This window comes from Lagopus leucura, unplaced genomic scaffold, assembly GCF_019238085.1.
Source record: "Lagopus leucura isolate 7727_CA_CO unplaced genomic scaffold, USGS_WTPT01 Super-Scaffold_100009, whole genome shotgun sequence".
Lineage (NCBI taxonomy): Eukaryota > Metazoa > Chordata > Aves > Galliformes > Phasianidae > Lagopus > Lagopus leucura.
The window spans coordinates 14,419,631-14,443,842 of record NW_024962266.1 but is presented as its reverse complement, the minus strand read 5'-3'; the positions used below and the strand labels follow the sequence as shown (position 1 = coordinate 14,443,842).

At 37.6% G+C, this 24,212-nt stretch overlaps 2 protein-coding genes across 6 annotated transcripts in view; one reads left to right on the top strand and one right to left on the bottom strand.

Annotated features, from left to right (window-relative positions):
* Window positions 1–19,029, bottom strand: part of KYAT3 (kynurenine aminotransferase 3) — a 29,712-nt gene extending 10,683 nt beyond the window's left edge. Inside the window, exons 1-14 of one of the 5 annotated variants that reach the window (XM_042873601.1) lie at window positions 18,869–19,029; window positions 17,747–17,793; window positions 16,008–16,108; window positions 12,878–12,936; window positions 11,451–11,595; window positions 9,803–9,952; window positions 7,843–7,929; window positions 6,564–6,686; window positions 6,354–6,474; window positions 3,566–3,642; window positions 2,622–2,711; window positions 1,814–2,000; window positions 1,281–1,354; window positions 791–877 (exon numbers count right to left, since the gene is read on the bottom strand). In XM_042873601.1, the coding sequence (XP_042729535.1) occupies window positions 791–877; window positions 1,281–1,354; window positions 1,814–2,000; window positions 2,622–2,711; window positions 3,566–3,642; window positions 6,354–6,474; window positions 6,564–6,686; window positions 7,843–7,929; window positions 9,803–9,952; window positions 11,451–11,595; window positions 12,878–12,936; window positions 16,008–16,106 (1,299 nt within the window). In that variant the 5' untranslated portion in view covers window positions 16,107–16,108; window positions 17,747–17,793; window positions 18,869–19,029. Of the gene's footprint in view, window positions 1–790; window positions 878–1,280; window positions 1,355–1,813; window positions 2,001–2,621; window positions 2,712–3,565; window positions 3,643–6,353; window positions 6,475–6,563; window positions 6,687–7,842; window positions 7,930–9,802; window positions 9,953–11,450; window positions 11,596–12,877; window positions 12,937–15,670; window positions 15,777–16,007; window positions 16,109–17,746; window positions 17,794–18,868 lie in introns of those variants that run through there. The other 4 variants (XM_042873602.1, XR_006179381.1, XM_042873603.1 and 1 more) reach the window with 4 other exon arrangements.
* The window catches only part of LRRC8D (leucine rich repeat containing 8 VRAC subunit D), a 406,725-nt gene that overhangs the window by 257,745 nt on the left and 124,768 nt on the right, over window positions 1–24,212 (top strand). The gene's annotated exons all lie outside the window — the stretch shown is intronic.

Genomic DNA, 24,212 nt, shown 5'->3' with positions numbered 1-24,212 from the left:
ATGTTGACACTGTGACAGAACAATACGAGAGACATCTTACAGCACTCAGATTACCAAAGATTATGTATGTATGTATGTGTCTCCACAGCATTTCTTTTCAAGCACAGATTCAACAACTGGGTGAAACACTGGGAAGAACATGTGAAAAATCAGGTGCTCACAAAATCACAGATTCATGATTTCTCTTTTCTTAAAAAAAAAAAAAACACAAAAAAAAAAAAAAACACACACAAAAAGATGAGATTCCTTCCCATGTCTTTGTTTCTTTTATAGTTTACAGCTTTGTTTTCTTTCATAGTTTGCAGCTTGTGTAAAACCCTTGGTAATTTCAGGTAAGCTAAACTTCAAGCAGACTTATGATTTTTGTTGCTGGAAACTGAACAGACATGCAGTACTTCATGCATATCATTTTAGTATATCATTTTCCTATATGTGGGAATTATTCCTTATTCTGGTTATAGAATCCACTGTAAGTGATTGCATATCCACCTCATACATTTTCAGTGTCATCACTGGTCAATAATGCTTTTACAAATCAACAAAATATCTATTTAAAAAAAAAAGACCTAACCACCCAGTTGGTAGCTATGTCATCCATATTTCTGGTTTCAAATCCCTTGGCAAAAAAAGACTGTTGAAGCTACTTCATGCTGAATTATACACCAAACTGATTTTCTGTTTCTAAAATCATCCAACTCAGACTGTGGGAAAAAATGTAGCAGTTGTCTATTGCAATTTTTGATGCTGCATTGATTTTTGAGTTTTGAGTCTTCATGGGACACAAATTTACCTTAATGAAGCAAAAACGTATATATTTTTCAAATTGCCTCTTTGTCTCAGGCCCACAGAATGCTGAAAGCGGAATTGCTGAGAGTTTCTGAAGAATTAAACAAAAATATTATTATACATATATATTAAAAACAGATTTAAGCATGATTTTCTAAAATCTTCCAACATTCAAGGAAAATACAAGGCTGAATTTTGTTCTGAGTAACTAGGCTTAAATAATTTCACATTACTTTTCTTAGACAAAATATTTCAAAGGGTTTTTTTGTTTGTTTGTTTGTTTTTTTACAACTAGCATTTAAGCAGAAAAACAATTGCTGGAACTTAGCACAAACGTATAAAATACATTACCAGTACGCTTAGCAATATTTAAGCCACATCATTTCCAAAAGATAGCATGAATACCAAACAATATTTGAGTAAGCATGGTTGCACTGCTTTGGATTTCAGTAGAAAAGCATTTCTAAAACTAGAATATAACCAGGACACCTTACCTTAGATGATATCATCCATCGGACAAATTTATAATCATAAGGTTGATTCTCATCTACATCAGAGAGATCCACATCTAAGGAAAAGAAACTGTATGATTTTCCAGGCTCCAGTGGGAAGGCATCATGAACAGCATTACACTAACACTTCAGAATAAAGATGTATGCTTTTATCAAAGAAATGTAATTCAGATTATACTGGAACAGCTAACAAGAGATTACGCCAAATGCTTGGCTCTCAAATCATTTCATAGTCATAGACTGTTAAGAAACAGACTTTTTTATCCACAACCTTTGCCCCTCCTAAAACTTCGCCAAAGCTTTGCAAAACAAGGACAGTTGTTACAACTGCAAACAAACAGTTTTCCTCAAGCTCATAAAATCCACCTAAAGGCTAAAGTCAGATGGAAAATTTAATTACCAATTAGAATTTCTGACAATGTTATGCGAACAAAAAATGAGAAGATATATATATAATATATATAATATTATTATTATATAACATTATATTACAAATATATATATTTTAAGCTTACTTAATGTAGAAACATCAACAATCATAAAGTATCCTCCTTCTGGAATGACAGGTGTCAGCCCAACTTCTTGAAGTAGCTGAGCCATCCGATCACGCTTGCTTTCCAGCTCTCGAGGCAGAGAGTAAAAATAGCAGTCTGGGTCATCCATGCGTTTATAGTCTACCCAAAGTGCTTGTGCCAAAGCCTCCTGGAAATGACAGTGTTCAAAATACTCATGGACACTCACATGCTTCCTAATGAAATTCTGTAGTAGGATCTGGCTCTTATTAAGCAAATCAAGAAATACAAATTTCACAAACTGCATCCAGTAGTGCAATTTGCTTGTTAACTTGTAGCAAAACCCAAAGCACCAATTGCTCACTAGGCATTCATCACATACAAAAGCTCTGAAGCGTTTACAAAATGAACTGAAGCTGAGTTTAGTGAAATATAATCATAAAAATACTAAGAAGTAAACTGTAAGGTAAAGATAACTGTCAGTAAAACAAGACCCTACTGCATCAACTTTTACTTACATTTGGCAGGAAACCCCACAGATTGCTATGAGTGGTGCTTTCTGCAATAAGCAGCAGTTTGTGTGTCAAAGAAGAAAGAATCCGCAAGACTTCCTTGGTTTTGTTTTAGGTTGTTTTTTATGTTTGTTTTTTAAATGTCTGCTCAGCTGATGAAGATTATCATCTTTTTCTAGCAACCTAGCACACTTATTTTGACAATCAAAAATTAGTTGTTGTGATTATTGTTTTATCATGGTGAGGTCTACAAGTTTGCTATGCCAGAAAATAACTTCTTTGGCTCCATCTGTACGTACCTGTAATGGAGTTGGGCAAGTATATAGTGTATTTTGATGAACCACTTGCAAATGCTTAATCAGATTCTGAGGGCCAATAGACCAACCAAGCTACGGGAAGAAAAACATGCATATATTACACTTACAGCAACACCATTACTTCAGATTAACAAAGAATTGAAGTTAGAAAATGTCTCAAGTTTTTCCATTAACAATTAGTAGTTTGTCCTGGTAAAGAACTCAGAATAGAGTTTGTTTATAACAACTTTCCTCTATAATACATTTTTAAAAAGTCTAGGTATGAGACAAGAATAACAGCTTCACTTAACACGTCTCAAAGAATATCAAGCAAACTTTTAATTCTCCATATAACGAGTTAGAAGATAAACAGATCCTTTATTAGGAATGAGATTGCCAATTGTTCTAAGTTCATCTCATAGGCACCCATGTCAAGGGTGGTTCGAGCATAAAACAAGAGGTCATTACTGGATCAAATCCACTCTCAGCCAGACAGAAGTCAATTGTCATGGTTCAGTCTGACCACGGGCGATAAAGAAGAAAGCATTTAGCTGCCAAAAGGTTATATATTTTATTTTCCAGTATGTATGTTGAAGTTGGGCAAAATATTATTATCATTTAATATTTTAATAGCATTGAAAGAGAAACTATTCCAAAAGGTATTATATAAATTTGAAAACAACATCACCATCACAATACTGGATAGCATCTGAGTCTTCTCCAAGAGTTTTGAACAAATCATACTGTGTTTATTTATATATTTTTTCCTCATAAGAACTCACTACTCAACAGACAAGAACAAAACAAAAGAGTTCAAGTAGTTGTTCCAGCTGAATGGTATCTTCACTTTTTAGAGACACACAGATTTGCCAGAAACTTTCAAACACAGGTAACAAAAATGCATCCTGTTATTTACTTAACTAAACCCTTACGCTGATTTTCCTTACCTTCCAACCAGTTACACTGTATGTTTTCCCAGCGCTTCCTATAGTTATTGTTCTTTCCCACATACCTGGCAACGTAGCTGCATACAAAATAAAATTAATTGGGTATAAGTGCATTCACATATTCCATGTAGTTTGCTCCTCACTAAGAACTACAATGTGCTGATGTTTAATTGTAGTGAGAATATTTGAAAACTATAGCAACCGTAACAAGTGAGAAAGAATATATGGACCAAAGATCTTGGCAGAAAAATAAGATTTGGATAAAAGACAGAAAATGAGGAGAGAGATAGTTGGTGAAAATGATGTTAGTTTTCCCCAGGTGCAGAATTATTCATTAAAAAAAAAAAAAATCTAAGAGGCTACTTATTTACCTCATATGGTATTATTTCTGATGCCTAGTAAGGGCACTATACACAACATTAAACCAAGCACTCCCAGCCATTTTAACAGAATTGTCCAGAAAACAGTTCAGTATCATTCAGTATCTCTTACCAGAAAAATGAAAATAATTTGTAAGGTTCTGGTTTAGAAGTCAGAAACCCAGTAGAGAGTAAATAAATTACATTTTATTGTACAATTTGAACAGCCCTGAGATTGAAACGCAGTAAGAACTAGGTAAGGTGTCTGCAAGTAGTAAGGGATACAAGGAAGCTTATCTCCATCTTTGTATTTGTATCTTGTAGGAGACCAAAATCTTTCCCTCCTTTTCAAAGTTGATGACAGAACGAAGATCTCTTCTGTCAGCTTGCAATTTGCTACCAATGAATTTGTCAGTTGTTAAATTCCCTCTCTAGAGGGAATCAACAAACAGATTTTCCAAACAAACACTGACTTTCATAAGAAAGGTTTTGCCACCGTTACATTAATTAGGCACGGTAAAGGTCATTGCAACTCTTCAAAAATATGCATTGTATTCTTCTGAGCACACTTGCCAAGAAAAGAAACCAAACTAGCAGGAAAGAGACTCGGATTCTTATTAGCTTACCCTTATTCACTCAACTGCTCTGTGACCTTGAAAACATAAAGGCAGTTTGAACAGATGCATCTTGTAGCTAGCTAGGTCAAGAGTACACACTACTTCCTAAAGACAACTGAACTTGCTCTCTGCAAAAATAATTGAATTTCAAAGCAAATGCCCTTTAGCAAGAGATTGTTTTGCCACATAGTCTTAGGAATTCAACCTTGGAGACAGAATGCAACAGCATTTTCAAACAACAGCAGCAGCAAAAGAGCACAGGCGAAGAATCAGCTCCGTTGCTTTTTTACAAGCAGGTTTTAAATAAGCAAATTCTTCCGTGCTTCCATGCCAGATGGAAGCATCATTACATGACACCTTAAGGGACTTGAACTACAATTTACTATCAAAGTGCAAGCTAACACATATAAGTCTGTTACCTGGGCTGGCACTCAGCTTGCTGAGATGTCTGTTCTCAATGCTCAGTTACAATATGCTACCTCTAAATCCTAATCATTACTTAAAGAAGGTTCACTGTTTTCACAAAGTCGGATAATGATGAGAAACATGATGAAGTGCACCACACTGCAGAAAACAGCCTTAGTGACAGCACAGAGACTGTACTAATTTTATGATCTGTGTTGAGCAACTCTTGTTAAATTATATTAAGGCACCACTGCCAGACACTGTAAATTGATGCAATATCTATTTTGTATCTCTAGAAAGGAAGCGTCAGTGCACAGATGGAGTGTGGAAAGTTTAATATGAAAACACAGGAGCTATCAAATAGAGAAAGAGCACATGCCATTTTTTCTTACATTTTCTTTTTGTAGATTTAAAGAAGTCTAAGAAACTGAAGTTAAAATGAACAGATCTTGCTTCTTTTACTGAAGTAATGTTATTTCTCACGGTTTTATGGAAGTTTTATGATCATCTTAGCAATAAAGTTAAAGATGATGTCATGGGATTGATCATAGAGTACATGCTGAAATGAATGAAGCTGAGTAACCTTTCAGGCTTTACCTTTTCTCATAATCGCAAGAGATTTCTATTTTGCGCGCTGAACTACAGAAAGTCTTCTGTTCGGTTGTAAACGTTTTGGTTTGAAGCATTAAAATGACAAGGCTGATACTAATAAACAATAAAGTTACTGTGCTTTAAGAACTCAGCACCTGTCCACTAAGACAAAGCATGACTGACAACATGAGTGTTCAAACCTGTTGCTATGGCAAAGGAAAAAAAATGGAATACCTTACACCACCCACAGTGACTCTGGTTCTGAAGATGGCTATTTGCATGAACCACCTGCCAGATCTATTAAGAAAGCTATAAACTAAACTCATTTTACTTTGTAATCGGAACAGGATAAAGCACCAGTTACTGTGGTAACTTGGTACAATGCACTGACGCAAATTACAATCACATGAACCCAAAACATTCCATTTTCTCAGCATCTGAAGGTCTTCTAGAAGGTATCAGACAAGCGAAGAATCTGGAAGGTATCACCACAACAGCCACGAGGTTAGGCCACTTTCAAAACAGACTCATAGCCTATGCATGGCCAATGCAATTAACATACTAAGCTGTACGATCAGTAGCTGTGTAGCTGAGCTAATAAGCATTCCAAGGTCATTTAGGTATAACTTCCTTTTCATTTTTTATAGGAATCAATTTCTACCGTGATGCTTCCACTAGAGCCCTCATTAATGGAGTTTCCCCTATTGCTACTCTTGATATTTTGAGATAGTAAAAGCTTAAAGTTTGAACTTCTTCCAGCAAACATTATTTTAAGTTTGCAGTATCATTCCACAGCTGCTTCTAATAGATAAGTACCTATTTTTGTGTGTTTATTTCCCTTGTACACCAGCCATTCATACACCTCGTCACTGATGCACAGAGTATCATGTTTAATACAGAGATCAGCTATCATCTGGAGTTCTTCTCTGGTAAATACCTGGGATGCAAGAAAGTAAAGGCAATGCATTAGTCACAGTATTTAAGGCATGCTCTGAAATTACAGTAGTGTTAAAGCAGGACTCTTACCTTGCCTATAGGGTTGTGTGGGGTATTCAGAATAATGGCTTTTGTTTTCGAATTAAATTTACTTGCAAGTTCAGCTGGATCTAAGACCCAATCAGCACTGGATGCAGAGTTTCCACCATTTTTCTTGGAAAAACAAATAAAAACAAAAAATGCATTACTGGAATGCAACTTGCTACTGCCTAAACAGAGGTGCCCAAGTTACCATCCTCAGACACTTTACTAACTACACATGACAACTTATCCAACCTGTTCTGCTTCCCTGGGAGGAGGTGCTCCCAAACAGGCAGGAAGCTAAGATCAAGACAAATTACTGTGACAATGGCAGTCTTGTCCTGCTTGACGCCTGTCTCACAGCTTCCCCAAGAACCAGTTTCCAGGATCTGGTTACTCACACATGTAGTGTGTAATGCAGGAAGTGCAATCATATGACAGTAGAGTTTATGGCCTTCCCATACACTAGAACAAGTTATGTGTGTGCTTGGCTGGAAATCACCCCTAGACTAGGATTTTAGCTCCTTCCCTCCTTATCTATGAGAAAACAGCCAAAGAGTTAAAAATATCTACCACTGAGGCTCTGGACTTACATCCTCAGTGTACATGAAGATGACAGAAGTTTGGGTCAGTTTCTGCTAATATCAAAGAACATGGCCATACTAATTTTCTGATACATGCCTAGAAGGAAAGAAAAGCAGTCACTCAGCCCTCTCAGCAAGATCAACATCTTGCATCCTTAAAAATCCATGCAACCTGCCAACACAATGCCAGAAGTACCAATATGCAACTTAACTATATGATAATTACTCCTTTTTTACCAATAAATACGTCAGCTACCTCATAATCATTTCTTATTAAATAAGTGGATTTTAGAAAATAAATTCTACTCCATCACTACATGAGCCACCAAGAGGATCAGAAACCAAATATTCTGAAATGCAACAGGTACAGAATTTGCACCGGCATGACCATCCTTCCCCCATTTCTACTGAAAACATTTTCTGATCCCATCCAAACAAAGGAATGTTGATCAGCTTTCAGACTGCACAAATTAAAGTAAATGAGAAAATGAGAAACACTGTCCTACCTTTTCCAGCACCAATAAAATATTTTATTTGCTTTGGATTATCATTATCTCAGTCTTGCACTATAACAATCAATTTCATTTTTGTACAATTGAATATTTTGAAACACTGCACAGAAAAGCATCTCCTATAAGGTTTTCATCAAATTGTATTAGGTATAGAAGTTTCATATAATAAACAATTTTTAAAAAGCTACTCACATATCTCAGTGGAATAAAAACAGGCTTTGCACCCGCCATCTTTACCATTGGTTCATAACAGTCATAAAATGGTTCTATTATTATTACCTGAAATTACAATAGCAATATCAGAAACAGAAAATCTTCAGTGCATAATGCCATCATATTTCCAGATTTGCTTTAGTAATCTAACTGGATAATGTTTCTGGCACTCCATCCTGATTTTAAATAAATAAATAAATAAATAAATAAAAATCACAATGTTCTTCCTTTCCCAGAAGGCCAACAGCATCCTGGGCTGAATCAAAAGAAAGATGGCCAGCAGGGCAAGGAAGGTGATTGTCCCTCTCTACTCTGCCCTCTATGGGCCCCATATGGAGTACTGTGTCCACATCTGGGGCCTTCAGCTCAGGAAAGATGTGGAGCTTTCAGAACAGGTCCAAAGGAGGGCCACGAAGATGATCGGAAGACTGGAGAACTCTGGGAAGACCTGATCGGGCCTTCCAATACTTAAAGGTAGCTTGTAAGCAGAAGGAAAATCAACTTTTTACATGGGTAAATAGTGATAGGACACAAGGGAATGGTTTTAAACTAAAAGAGGGGAGATTTAGATTAGATGTCAGAGGGAAAATTTTCACTGAGAGAGTGGTGCGATGCTGGAACAAGCTGCCCAGAAAAGCTGCATGTCCCATCCTTCCAGGTGTTCAAGGTCAGGTTGAATGGGCCCTGGGCAGCCTGATCTAGTGCCTGATTTAGTGGCTGGTAATCCAGCCTGTACAGGGGGGTTGGAACTAGATGATCTTTTAGGTCTCAAAAAATAAGAGCAAAAAAAGCTCATAATATAATAATGCCCTTAGACTAAGCATAATAAGCACTACTCATAACACACATTGGCTGTTATTCTGTAGTTACAATGTTACAAACACTAACATATAACACCTGGAATGTTTGGGGCCTTGTGGCACAGATGTAAATGTGCACGACAAAGATGGGAGATAACCACAGCAAATTTTTGAACAGCACAGCTGCCCTAATTAATGACATTCCAGGTGGAAGCAAGTATGCACTCGCCATGTCAGATGGAACATATTCTTTTCAAAGACATGGATTCTACCTCCAACACAGAATTTCCAAGCATCAAGGAAATCCCAAAGAATGGCCTAAAGTCTTTAAATTCCAACAGGAAAAAATTTAAATTGGAAAAAAGGACAAATTCAAGGAAAATTGCTGGGCAGAGGCTTGGAAATATGAAAAGAAAAAACAAAACAAACAAAAAAAACTGCAACCACCAACCCAAAGAAAAGTTAGAGCAGAGAACTAAGAGAACTTTTAAAAGGACAGAAATGAATACCAAAGCAACAACAAAAAAAGAAATAAAAGATAGAAAAGTGAACACATTATTTAAGTGAAAACAACAGAATGCTGAAAGCAAAATGTGCAACACAACAAAAGAAGCTTTTGCTCACTGCAGACCCAAAGAAACATTCTCCCAAAATGACATTTAGTATCATTACCAAAAAGACTGAGATGAGTAGTGATGAAGCACTTTCCTGCTTTTGTTGCCATAACTCAATGGTTCAAAATAGAACTTGACATACAGTAGCTTTTCACAGGCAGTACTTTGCATTATGCTTTGTTTTCTGTTGCAGATAGCAACCCAGACATTTTCTTAAATAAACATACAATATCATGTCATCTAACAATAACAGTAAAGAAACCACTACAGGTATTGCCAAGCATGAAAGAAAAGGGTCTGTAAGCCGGTGAACTGACAGGGAGGACATCCAAAGGATGCTTCTAGAGCTGCAAGTCAAATATGCAGAGGTCTGAATTACTTCCTGTAACTTAACAAATTACTAGAAATCAAAAAGAAGCCCAAACATTAATAAGTGGACAAACAAACAGCTACAAAAAAAAAAAAAAAAAACAGTGAAATTCTCTTTTCAGTGCACATAAGTGAATGTCTCAAATAAAAACTTACTTCATCTCCTTCTTCAATTAAAGCCTGTATTGTACTAAAGAGAGATCCATAACCTCCTACTGTCACCAGGATATCTGTGAGAGGGTCAATCTTTCTTCCACAAACTCTCTCATATACTTTAGACAAGACTTTCACCAACGATGGATGCCCCTGTTCAAAACAAAGAAATGCATCTGAAAGAGTTTACACATTGTCAGGAGCACTCCAGTGTTTTGGGGCTTTTTATTTGAGGGGGAGGTAAGGGGGGTTGTTGCCCTTCCTCCCACAGATCAAAGTAACATGTTTTGAAACAAAAATGTGAGATGGACCCTCAGTGTTAATATGTTTTAACAGGCAGCATAGCTTAAAGCATTTGTACATTGGGTAAGCAAAGCTATTTTATTTGAATTTACTAGGAAATTCTTTTTGCATAGCTAATACTTTTGAATTTCTATCTTACCATCATATCTCAGGATAACTTTAGGTAGCCTGTAGGAGAGCTAGGACAAGAGACAGGAGGAGAGAAGGGAATAAACTGATACCAGTTAATCTTCCTTACTTCCTTACTTATCTGCTTCTTACCCACTCATATCTCCATCTGAAGCGCCTTTCATTTTCATTAACTTTCAACTAAAAATGTTTTGGTGCAAGGAAGATCTTTTTATCTTGGTTATATACTGCTGGTAAACAGCTCCTGTGATCAGAATGATAAGTCATATATTGCAAACCTCAGACCACCTTTTGCCAGTTGACACAGGTTCGTGTACTCTTCCCAAAATGTGCAATGAAAAAGAAAACAAACATAAAACGAAGACCATCTATGATACAGGAATAAAAAGGCACAACTCTGTTTACTCAGGAAGACTAGAGGTTTCCTGCCATGAAAAACCTTTTTTTCCTTCCTTTTTGGATACTTGATGAAAAGAGTGAAAACAGTTCTGGGAGAATATTCTCCTACATAACAAATAGCCTCCTCTAAATATTGAACACCGTAGCTCTGCACATAAGGCATAAAATTATGAACCTCTCTGTAAACAAAAACATTGCAATAATTTAAGACTTGTAAGTCATTTTTGATTAAAATTACAGCCACTTCTTCCCATGAGTGTGTCAGCTACAAAGCAATGCTGCACCACCCAAGTTACTCCACAACCAACTCACGACCAAAGTGCTACAATACAAGTTACACACTGCATAGTGACCATCCTCCAGAGGGGAAACTTCCTCTTTCTAACACTTCCTAATCTCCACTCAGATCTGCTGATATCATGGGTGAATCTTTTCTTGAGGCACTGTCTCAACTGATAGTGTACTTTCTTCACTTACCGATAGTGACCTTTCTCACGCTAGTATTATCCTACCCAATTCATGTCCACGCTGACCAAATAAAAGGAAAACATGTAATTTACAATCTTTTAATCTGTAAATTGGTTTATATTGTCTTTAGAGGTCCATGCAATCTCATACACACGCTACCATTTTGCTCTTGAGCAAGTATTCTGCCTTAAGGAAGACTGCACAGTCTGTTGTTTGGTAACAGATAAAACTTAATTTGAGACAGAAAAGCATGAACTACCAGTAAAACCAACTTAAAGCAAAGTCAATTTTTTTTTTTTTTCTGTGGCAAGTTCTCCACTGATCTCAACTCCTCAAGTTCCACAGTACTTACAAAGCCTCGTGTGTACTGGTTCAGTCTGTCAACTGCTGCTGCTTTTGCCAGCTCTTCTTTAACATAGCTGGGAGGGCATATATCAGGGAGGCCTTGACCAAGATTAACAATTGAAGGATCTGCTGCCACCTTTGTAAATTCAACCCTAACAGAAAAAAAAAAAAATACACCTTCAGTTTAACATATCAGATAGAATTATCTTTTCCTTTAAGAAAATTAGAAGACAAAAGTATTTTGCTTTGCCAAATTCACAGTACTGGAAACAGTTTTTAGTAAAGTGCGTTCATGCTGAGAAATAGAGTCTGGGATAATGTTAAGTAACCACAGGAGTCAGAGAACCCAAAAAACAGTTAATTTATTCCCCACAGAATAACTGTTTTACCAGCAGAATGGTGCTCGTATGCACACACACAAGCGCACAGTTTTTCTGCATAGAGGCAGAAGTGAAACAGTGCCCTCTTTGTAAAATGAAGTAGACCTGAATGAGAACAGGGATATCACATGATTTAAAGGCTAGATTTTGTCAAGTGAAGGGTGTCACTTAAACTACCCAGTCATCTCTGAGGATTGTAACTTCTTTTTTTTGTGACTTTAGGCAATGGATTGCTAGAAGCTTTTTGTTAACTGTTTCCAGTACCCTGTCAGAAACTAAGCTTAAAATTCTTGAACAACTTTGTTTGTATGGATGTTTTGGGGTTGTTCTTTTTTGTTTGTTTGTTGTCTTTCACTCTTGTTAAGATGTAGGTAGTCAGGAAAGGGCAAAATGCAAAATTTACCCAGGAAAAAAGGAAAACAAGCATCACAGTTCAATCAAACAAAATTAAAAACAAATTGCTAACAAAAAAAGAAACCCCACCATCTGAGGCTGGATGACCAAAACAACATTGTGTTTGTATATATGCATACTTACACATACATGTACATACAAACAAACGTAAGCCCCAAGCTGTTTTCATTAACAAACAAAATCCCACCTTTACCAGTGATGATAATAGTGCTTTCTGAGCAATTTAATAACTAGCAAAAAGCATACTAAGAATAAGAACTTAAATTACAAAGACAAGCGTAACGGCTTAAAAATAAAGTCAAATTCATTTGGTAAATAAGAAGTGAGTATTACTGAGATAATTATTCAACTCAATTAACATTTAAAATTGAAAGCTAGCTATTCTGCCACACCCAAGAGCTATACCTGTCTTAAGTGGTTTACTAGATGCACAGAAGCCTGTGCCTAATGTCTCATGCACAGAAATCATATTTAACAGAATTTGGTTCATTGCTTCTTCTTTTAAGCAGGTAACAAATATATTTCAGCAGAGACAGCAAGAGCTGTGCACTTTCTTATTGGCAATAATTATCACCCTGGAAAGAAAATACACCAGCCAAAGGCCTTTTCTGAAATTAGCTGATGTTTTCCTTTTACTTACCACACATTGCTATCAAGGCCTTCAATTCGTCTTGTGTTTTTGTGTCTAAAGGCCATTGTCTGCAAGATCAAAATATACAGATAGGGGGGCTTTGTTAAGAAAGACAAAGTACTACATTGTTGGATCCTGCATGACAAACCCTCCTTCGTGCCTTCTGAAATATACCACTGCCAACTGAATTCAGTTCTTTCTCAAAATTATAGACACGGTCTTTCATTAAAGCTTCTGTTAAAGCTTGAACACAGATGAAGAAGAAAATACATTAAAAGCCTCAGAAATCCTCATTCATCACTATCTAAAACTGAATTGGCAGCAAGGACGGATGAGGAGCATCGTTTAGCTCAATAGCTTCAAAAAATGATCTAAAAATAAAAATTGGAATAAATACATTCTTTGTTTTTTCTACGATACGCTAATATCTTAACAGCTGGTTTTCTTTCATGCCCGATACAGCTTGGAAGTTTCTTTTTCAATGTAATTTTATTTGCCAATATGATGGTTAGCAAGAAAACAGGAAAGGTGGTTCATATTACAACACAAACACTTTAGAATGTGTCTTTTTGCTGTATATTAAGACCACTACTGAAGGTTTTAGGAAACTGCTCTAGAATAGACCTCACAGTTCTCCCTGTAAACTTTTTAATAATTCTGGTACTAAAAAAAAAAAAAAGGAAAAGAAAAGAAGAAGAAAATTTGGGAAAAGAAAACCATCAAATTTATTTGTATGCACAAGCAACAAAGAAAATAATCATAAAGCAGTGCATGTCCATTTCTGTCTGGAAATCAGCTTTACACTTGAAAAGCAATTCACATAGAAAATAAGACCCTTAGGGCCCCAAACACTACAGTTTCTTTGAGTCAGAATACTAATTTTAGGGACTTTTACCACTGTTTGGTATTATTCATTTATGAAGGATTCAAAAACCATACTCCAGCTACCACGCTTTGAGAAGGACTAAATACCTGAGTTGCCATTACGTTTAAAGTTTCAACTTTGAAACAGTGGGATTGACTCACAGCTGTCATTTCATGCAGGTACGTGTTTGTCCTCAATCATTTTACAGTAATGAAGCTCCTACATGTGTAACAATTTGAAACATGGGAAAACAATTAATAAACTAACATATTTTGCTGCTCATTTGTTTTCTGCATGGATCTAATTCTGACCTCATCTGTAAGAGACAATCATCCAAAGAACAACACATAGCAGGACATCTTTTGTTTATCCTCAGGCAGCAAACAGTAACTAGACAGACATACACCATAGTTAAGAGTGAGTTTTGACTGGGTGATCAGTACTGCATCTATTAAAAACATGCAGTTTAGAGGATGAATCCAATTTTACAATGTTTGTCTTGGTAAATACGATTAATGTCTGCCAGTACTGTATAAATACCAGTAATACAAGTTAAACTGAGCCCTTCTCCACATACACTTCCTTTTTTTTTTTCTCTCCACATGCAGCACTACTACTCACACTATAACAAATAAGAAACATTCTTTGAAACTTTCCAGCTAAAAATGAGAATTCTGTACAGTGCCATGGGAAATTTGTTCTATTGATCAGCTCCTCCTAAAATTGTCTCAATTCACTAAAAGTCTTTCCACTGTAAGACTTTATCCTCAACTGTAACATAGATCTTAACTTCAGTAAGTAATATCCCATAGCTAAAAATATGTAGGCAAGTAAAGTAAGCCTGTTACAGTCCACACACTACCTTACGTTTAAACAGTACTTCAGGTCTACTTTTTTTCTTTGTGCCTTGAAAATAGCTTCAAAACAGAGCAACTAAACTTATACCAGTTTTCAGACGTTCAGCTTACAGTAGAGCTCACAATGCCAGCTACTTTGAGAAAGTGAACAAATAACACTTATAAATGATACCCTAAGGAGCATTCTTTCTTCTAAAAGGTCATGAGAACTCTGAAGGTTCCTTTTTAGTGTAGCCCAATTACATCACAGCTTGATAATCTTCAAGCCTTTTTTGCGTGCAGAGCGAGGACTGCCATGAATTTAAGATCAGTGTTAAACTAAGAGCCATGTCCTTATCAAGCTCTAACTCTAACCTCCTGCTTTCCCTAACACTGATTGCTTTAGATGGAAAGTCAAGTGCTGCTTGTATTTATTCTTTTTCATAATACAAAGAAACTTGTGAGCAAATTGAATGGCAATACTGTTTGTGTTTACTGCTTAATGACAGAAACACATATTTGTACATAATTAAATTGTGGAATTCAATGTCAAGAGTTGCAAATGAAGTTAAAATCTTAAGTAAATTCAAAAATAAAGACAGGATGACATTTCAACTTGGTCAGTAAGAACATCCAGGTACTTTAAACAGAATAAAAATACAGCACAGGAAAAATTGACTTAAGCCAAATCTGACTTCCCAAGTGACTTATATGTGAAAACAAGCCTCTCATTTGAGCGAACTATGCTACAGTTATCTGTATAACAGCTTCAGCAGCTGTTCTATAGGATCTGACACGTGCCTTGGTTGATCCAGCTTGCTAACCAGATGAACTGCTCTGTGACCTGGGAGCACAAATGACATGCCAGAGTTCTATACACAACACCAAGCTTAACCTCTAGGCACACACCACATCACAATGCTTGTTTTCTCTTAAGCTGAAGTTAAATAATCTCAAATGCAGTTAAGCAGGGAAATTAAGGACATTCTATAAAAAATTAAGCTTGCAGTGTTTTTATATCCCTTGCTATTGCAGCATCAAAAAATCACAACTAACCCTGCTGAATTAACAGAAAGCTGAGATACAAAGGAATTGACGTACCGAAGTTCTGTGATAAAGCTGGCAGGAATCACTCCTACATCTCAGGCTAATGCTCTAACAGTTAGGCAATCCTTTCAGCTCCTACCTGTAGCACTGACCTTAAAAACTGAAATGGTTATACACAGCAATAAGTGCCAAATTCTGTTGTGTTCACGAGGTTAAATATTTAACTTGTTAGAAAACTTACTTTAGCCTTAATATTAAATGCTTGGGTCAAGGTAACTAGGAGTAAAGAAAATACAGCTGATGTGTATTTATTGGCAGCATTACAAAAATCAGTGCCTCACTAAAACATTGCACAAAGTAGTTTTATCGATGAAGTAGATTGAATACTTACATCAGAGGCTGAAAGCTTGATGGACCTAGAAAGTAAATTTGTTTGTAGATGGTACGTTCCAATGCCACGGCAACAGAGGCTTCGTGAAACAAAAAGCATGCCTGTATAACAAATAAGTAATTTGAAAAAAACCCTTATATTGCCAGAACAAGTTTCCTAAACATCACCAAGCATTTTTAAATGATAAAACCTTCTCCTCCTGTCAGTGTTTTTCTTTCTTTGAAATCAATTCTAGTAAATTATTACCTTATCACATTCTATATGAATCAAGGATGAAACTGTAGCTGATAATTAAAGTTAAAATCTTTCTGGCTGTCATACAAAATGAAGGTTTCCTCTATTTGAGAGCAATAACCTTTCTATTTTTTTCCTTACAATGAAAATTAAGACTTAAATGCAAATGAAAGTTTCTGTTAGAACTGTGAAAATGCATTTGTCTAATACAAATTGCTATCAGAGTTGACAATTTATACACAATATAAAAAGGACCCAACATTAAAACCAGTCTCAATTTTCAGGTGTTTCAAATTCAGCATTTAGAAACTGAGATAACGGAAATGACCAGTCACGCTGGAGTAGCAGGTCTATGCAATTTATGTAAAACTAAAGAGTTTTGCCTCAATGACTTGGGCAAACATTAAATATTTAGCATGGCTGAAAATAGCCAGAAAGGATGTTCTGCATGAAGTAACAGATAGTTCGCTGGCTGCAAAAAACAAGCCCTGTTAATCAATGACTGCAAAGAGATATATGAGCAGATACCTCAGGTAGCTACTTCCAAGTTTGTTTAAATATATGCATCAGATGGCAATGTGAAAATGAACTGAATTTGTAAGAGAAAAACATAGGAGCTTTTCATTAGGAACAATGGATTTGTTCCCATAAAGCAGTGTTCCTTACACTGAAAATGTAAATAAAGGTCACCTCCTTCTAAGGATGCCTCTTATAATACGTTTTAAAAGTATGTTATTTTGCCTTTCTTTTTCCAGTACTACAAACTCAGTCTCGGTTCTGAAATTAAGGTCCTTCTGACACGACACTGAGTTGTACCTAAGACAATTAGAACCTTGAGAATATCCATAGAAGCCCATGGCATTTAGTGATCTGCAAAAATGTAATTCACTGATTTTCCTTTAAAAGCAGAAACAGTAGCAATGTCCTCAACTCTGGTGGCCAGAGGACTAGAAAAAATACACAGCCATTAAACATTTCACACCAGTCAGCAGATACCCTGAGAGACACAAAAGAAATATATATGTTTAATAAGACCTGTAACTACATTTAAAGTTACTTTAAATAATAGCACTTAGCATATTTGACATAAACTTTGGTAGCTATAAAGACAAAAAAGATCGTGAAGCCCTCCTGGTTGTGTGTAACGTATGGATTCTATCTTATGTTGACTACAGCAACAGCACTACTCTCCCAGGGTGAGATGAGTGACAGAGATAACCTTACTTTTACAGCAAACAATTGCAGTAGTTATTGCACTGTGACAAACAGGCAAATCTTCACCTGGTCATTTTATACTGAGCAGTAGCAAGATGATATAAAAATTTTCCAAACTCAACATGCAAAGTTAACTTGCAACCTCAACAGAAACAAAAAAAAAAAAAGGAGTCTAAATATCAATAGCATTAGTGCCATGCTGCACTAAAGGGTAGTGTGATATTTGACAAGGCATTACTTGCTGTGAGGCAGTCATGCAAAACTATAGCATGGCATGAAGAACAGCAGACCTGTATCACTGCAGTGTGGTCAATCTCTGAAGGTACATGAAAAACACCTGAAGTAAAAATTGATATCCACCTTTAATGACAGACAAGTGTAAACTGAAAGTTTTACGAGGAACAGAAGGGAAAAAAACATTTCTGGAATACATGGAAATAGTGGGGAGGAGAAAAAAAAAAAAAACAGCTTCAACAAGGAAAGTCAAGGTTTCAGTATGTAGTTCTGCTACACTGAAATACTTGTGATGCTTTTCCAGGAAATGCTCTTCCCTCATCTGCAACATGGAATGCTTGCTCTTAAGCAAAATTTTAAGGAAATAAAGGCAAAGGCCTGCTACAGTCGCCAGATCTCAAAAAGAAAACATGACCTACTCTTCTTTCTCCATGCACACACATTCCCATTGTTATTGTATATAACACGTTAACACGTAACACAGGCTCAAAAGAATTATTACTTTTAGAACCAGCACACACTTAATAATTAGCTCTGTCCATGTTTTATAATGTCTGCTGGTAACTTTTTCTCATCCCAATAAAGTTTCTTCCAGTAAAGTTACAAAATGCTTCTGATGAACTCATTTCCTCCCTCCCTCCCCTCCTTTCAAACTACAGGCCAAACGCTGCTGTCCCTTTATATGTACCTTCAGCTATACCACCCCTATAAAATACATCCACTGTTATACTTCTGCTTAACATCTGTTGCGTACAGAAACGTAAAAGAATGCGGTATCTTGGGCAACCTTTATGAATTCTTTGAAAAACTGCATCATTGTACAGAGCCAGAGAAGGAAAGCGTCAGAGAAGAGAGGATGCCTCCTTACAGACTCCTCACCACAACGCTTTTTCTGCCACACAGAAGCCATTCGTGACAGACCAGGCCAAGAGAACAGCTGCTGAAACTGCTGAACTGTGGGAGGCTGGGTATTTTAACAAAGGCCACTGAAACTTAACAACTGCTGCACGCGACAACGTTTCGTCCCTCTCTTGTCCATTCTTTGCAAAACGAAGACAACCGAACGCAGAGAAACAAACTTCACCACGCAAACAGAGCAGAGGGATCAAAAGGGGCTTCGCCGATGGCTGCGGCGCTTAGTCATCTCACACTGCGCTTATCGTCACGCTGACACGCACCTACCAATGCGTACTCTCAACGTGAAGCACCCCGAGCTCACAGCTGGAAAGGCGCCAACACACCGCCCGGCCAGCCGCCTCGGCCCCCGGCTGCGCAGAGGCGCAACGAGCCGCTCGGGGAGGAGCCTTCAGGCGTCCTTTCAGCCCTGAAGAAGAAGCAGCAGCCTGCCGCACTTCCGACGGTCCGGGACCCGCCCCCCGCAGAGGGCCAGCCAATGGGCCAGCCAACCAACCAACCAACCAGCCAGCCAACCAGCCAGTCAGCCAGCGCGGCCGTTCCTCCCGCCCAGCCGCCGCCGCGCTCCGCCTACCGGGAAGAGCCGCCCGGGTTCAGCCCGGTAGCCCGAGGGGAAGAAAAAAGCCCCGCTGCCCTCTGAGTTCCCGCCAACTCCCCTGAGGGAAATGGGGACTGCGCGGTGCCCAGAGCTCGCCAGCGGGACGGGCCTCAGAACGGGCCGCGAGCGGCCGAGGAGAGCGCAGATCCGCGCGGGCCGAGCGAGGCGCGGCCCGGCGCCTCACGAGAGCGGGAGGGCGGCGACGGCGGCTCCGTCCGCCGTCCGGGAGCGATGCTCAACCCGCGGCCTTGGCGTCCCTCCTGAGGGCGAGGTGGGCGCCGGAGCGCCGCGTGAAGTGTTATGCCGAGAAAGGTGGCTGAGGTGGAGCTGGGCGCGGGCGCTGCTGGCGTGTGGTGAGATCCGGGGGAAAAGCTGGTGCTTACAGAGCGAGGCACGGGAACGCGGCTGAACGTTTTAAGAAAGCTGGTGCTTTCCAAGTTGTGGCGAACTATTGCCTGTTTGAATTACGATTGCCCAGATAACTCATACTCAAAAGTACTTATCTTGATAAGAAACCACATACAAAAGTAACCTCCTGAAAAACATAAGAATTGACAGTAGGCCCGTGCAAACTGTGCTGATTACCCTCTTGGACTTTTTTTTAGGAGGGAATTAAATGTCCATATTGTTAACACAGACCTCATACATAAGTTCACCCCTTTGAAGAATGAGATTTTCTCGAAGTGTCCCATGAATTCACAGGATTTACATTGCTAAGCTTCCACACACACGGAAGCTACCCCACTATTAAATGAGAGCTGAAGTCGCTGGAAAGTGAAACTTCAGACAGCTGTGGGTACCATCATTTGGGAGCACCCTGACTGCTTTGAGTCTTGCTACCATTAGGTGTATGACATCACAGAAAGTTTCCTTTAATTGTCGCTAAATTTGATTATTTACTTAGGGAAAGTTACACTTAAAATGTCTCCTTCCCAACCTTGTTTTTTACAAATCTCGACAAAACCGGTTTCCCTTCTATCAACATCACCATACAGAATTCTAGGAAAGAATGAGCATGTTTTGCAACATTGTGATCTTATCATCTAGTATCTCAGACTGCTGCACAGCCAAAAGAACCTCACGTATCAGATTCTTACAGGGGTCTGTAGAAGCAACAGGACATTACATGTCAAATTCACTCCTTGCTCTAAAATCTGATAAAGAGAAATATTTTCTTGAAGATCTGTGCATAAGATACTTTTCATAGCAAGTCTTACTTGTTTCATTTTTAAATTTTAGAACTAGAAGAGTTCTTAGTGTACCAGTAACAGTCTGAAGAGATGGGTTAGCAGGCAGAATGTTAGCAGGTATTTTTTAAATCAGACATAGAAGGAATATCTATTACTTGGATATCATTACTGCATGTGTCATATTATGTATATAACCATTATAGGTATTTATGTATCATAAAATAACCAGAGCAGATTGAAAAAAATTTGTCATAGGGTGAACTAGAACATGTCTACTTGGCTGTAAAAGCAATCTCAAAAAAAGTAATATTAAGAAAGGAGATCTAACTGTGGTTTTGATACTAAACATAGTACACAAAAAAAAAAAAACCTTAATACTTTATTATTTTATTCTCTTTAGTGCTTTTTTAGAAGTTTAGCTGTCTCAAGCACAGTGCTCCTGCTGCTTGCAGTTCTGCACTTTTAGACGTAATCTCTGCAAGTATCCATTGGAGGGCAGCAGATCACAAACTTTGTCGTGTCATAGCACAGTTTAAAAAAAAAAAAAAAGTTCAGCTTTCTGTTGGCTATTTGCAACATCGGCGCCCAGGTTTTTCACAATCTCTTGTACAAGGCAGGCATAACTGGGAAATCCATACAATGGTATTTTCTCTAGGTTTGACTTATGTGTCAAAGTCCACTGTAATGGTAGCGCCCTATGAAAATCTCAGTGGGTACTTCTGCTAACACTCACATTAAGTTGTTTTTTGTTTTTTGATTTTTTTTTTAAAGACATCCCAAGTAACTCACATTCAGTTTAGAAGCACCTCATTCATTTTGTGACTGCAGTGTAAGGCCTCCTGTTTTTTTTTTGTTTTGTTTTGTTTTGTTTTGTTTTGCAAAATTTATGCATGGTTGTCATAACTGCATAAGACATCTTCATCCACTAGAAGTAAGATTTAGTGCATTTTTTAATTAATTTATTTTAATATAATCCTGCTGCATCTTATTCGTAAAGAAGAAATGGGAGCTAGGAATCTGTACACTTTCAAATAGCCTAGTGGGAAGCAGTTCATTTGAAGAGGAGATAATTACTTCAGTAGATGCCAAATTACTTGGCATCTGTGGATGCTATTAACAGTCCATAGAAAAATCAGCTGACTGCAGCTAATTTTTGTCTGCTGAAGATTTCTAGCCTAGTTACAGCATGTAAGACTAATTAAACTGGATATTGGTGAAATCAGGTAGAGATGAAAAACAAGAAATTTAGGTCAGGTTTCTCTTGGGATATAGCCAGTATCGTGTTATGCAAGTCATAAAAACAACTTTACACATGATAGTACAAAAATGGGTATTATTTCCTTTATATATAAACTTAGAGTGCCAGCTTTTTTGTCAAGAGGAAAAAGTACTCAGTGATGGGATGCATAGATCTCGGCTGCTAACAAGAAATGGATAAAATCCTGTTTTTCTGATCAGGAAAGTGACCAGACAACACGTGAGAGATTTCTTTGCTCATGATTCCTCTACTTATTATTTTTTCTTTCTCAGGACTGCACAGCTATCAATTGTGCTAACAATCCCCTTCCAATCAAAAGCACAGGAAGACATGCTGATGTTTGCAGCATTTTAATGCCAGTCCTACATCCATGCTTCTGCAGTAGGTTAGGCAGGACACCCACACATCTCTAGACATGAGTAACCTGGAGCCTCTCAGCTCCAGGTTAGGGAGGCATCTACCTTATTCCCAGCCCACTGCCAAGCTGACACTTCACAGTCTGCCTTGTGTCTGTAAGCCCTATTCAAGAGAAACAATGTGAGTCTTTTCTTTAGGAAATGTTTACTAAAGTGATGTTCTAGGAAACTAGTATACGGTAATGAGCAAAACGTGCAGTAATGCAGGTTAAGGAGTATTGACCAAATATCTTGCAGGCCCAATTTTATTCCTACTGAAGCCAGCCAACATCTGGACCGGGGAGGTTGTTAATACCTGACTGCTTCCACGCTTTGTGACTAACACTGGATTGCATCATGGGAGTCTACCAAGCTGGAAATACTTCAGTGAGTATTTCCTGTATTTCTCAGTATGCAGCATTAAACAAATGCATAAGAGTTTTCAGTCATTTGAAGTGAGGTGTTCAACTTGTGTCTAGATATTTTTATGTTTAGATGTCCCAAATATGTCCTAAGGAACATGTCATATGACACCAGGCTATAGGCATTTATTGTTTATTTTTATTCCCATTCAAGATAAATGTTTGGGTTTGGCTGTTGGAGGTTTGTTTCTTTGTTTTCCCCTGGTAAGCTATACTATAATAATGTACTTACCACTTGCACTATTTTAAAAAATGTATCATAGCTAATTACCTTGACCTCAGAGTTCAGATTATACTGGCTTTATTGCCTCTAAAGATCTAATCTTAACAGGTAATGGGAACACTCCAGTTCTAGATTACCTCATATGCTGTGTATATCTAAGAAAACTGAATGCAACAGCAGAGTGAAGGTGGTGGTGGATAACTGGTATTTCTTATTATCCATAAACAGATTAATGCTCATTTATTTAGATGCTTTTCACACTGATAAAGCTGATTTTGTGCTGGCAGATTCCAGAGGTGCCTTCTCTGATTATAAACTTAGGAAAAGATGCTTCAATATAACAAACCTTAGATTAGAAATACCTTTCTAATACCTTTCCTTTCTCCAGGAAAAAGGCAAATTTCTGTTTGAGATGTAGGATCTAGTCATCTACCAGGAAGGAAGTCTCTGGCATTTTTACTGGTAGGAGCTTCAAATAGTACAGAACTGGTGTTTTACCCTTCTGGAGGAGTATCTAAAATAAATTTCTCAGTTAAATCATTGGTCAAGCCACACTTCAGGAAAGGAGACTGAAGTGAATGAGAAAAGTCCAGAATGAAAGTGTGCTGGAAGGAAGAAATTGTTTTTTTTTATCTTTTGACCTAGAATCTTCTCTGAGGATCTGAGGCCACATGGTACCAAGTAAATCCTGTTATATTTTAAGGTCAAGTTAAATGAAGAAGATCTTACACTGGCTGATCCCAAATTGTTTTTTTTTGTTGTTGTTGTTGTTGATTCAATCAATTTTAGTCAAAACAAATTGGGGAGTAACATCCCACATATGCTAAATTACAAGTTCTATCATGAATTCCTGGAGCAAAGACAGCTGGGGACTATCATTACCAACAGGAGCTTAGTTGAAGGAAGTGACTCTCTTGAGCTGTCTCAGTTGACATTAGGGCTGTGTGCCTACAGCCTAACAAGTAAAGCAACAGTAGTTACATAGAACACCATAACAAATAGTTCCTTACTGGAGAACTTTAGTTTTCAGTTTGTTAACATCCACAGCATGAAGCTGTCTCCAGACAAGTTCTGGATTGACTAAAAATACAAGGCTCTGCAGAAATGCTAGGCAAACAGAAACATGTTAATAAAGTATTTTCTATAAAGTTATTTTGTCTCTGTGTAAAGCAAACGAAATACAAGAATTAACACAGAATAAATGAAAGGAAGACCTAGGATGCTTGCAAGTAATTTGAATGCATGAGAATATACTGAAACATATGTGACACAGGCTTTTAAGAGCTAGAATCTTAACTGCATTTTGTTGAATTGTAGTTATAATGTACAGTGAAGTCAGAGCATTTGTAAACAAGAGCAAATAGCAGTACATAATACTATAATTTGATAGAAAGTATAGCAATAACAGCAGAATGAGACCAAGCCCAAATACAGCAGCTATAGACACAGAAACAAATGAGGAAAAGGGAGGGAAAAAAAAAAAAAAAAAAACCAAACAACCCTTAAATGAGGTCTGGGAAG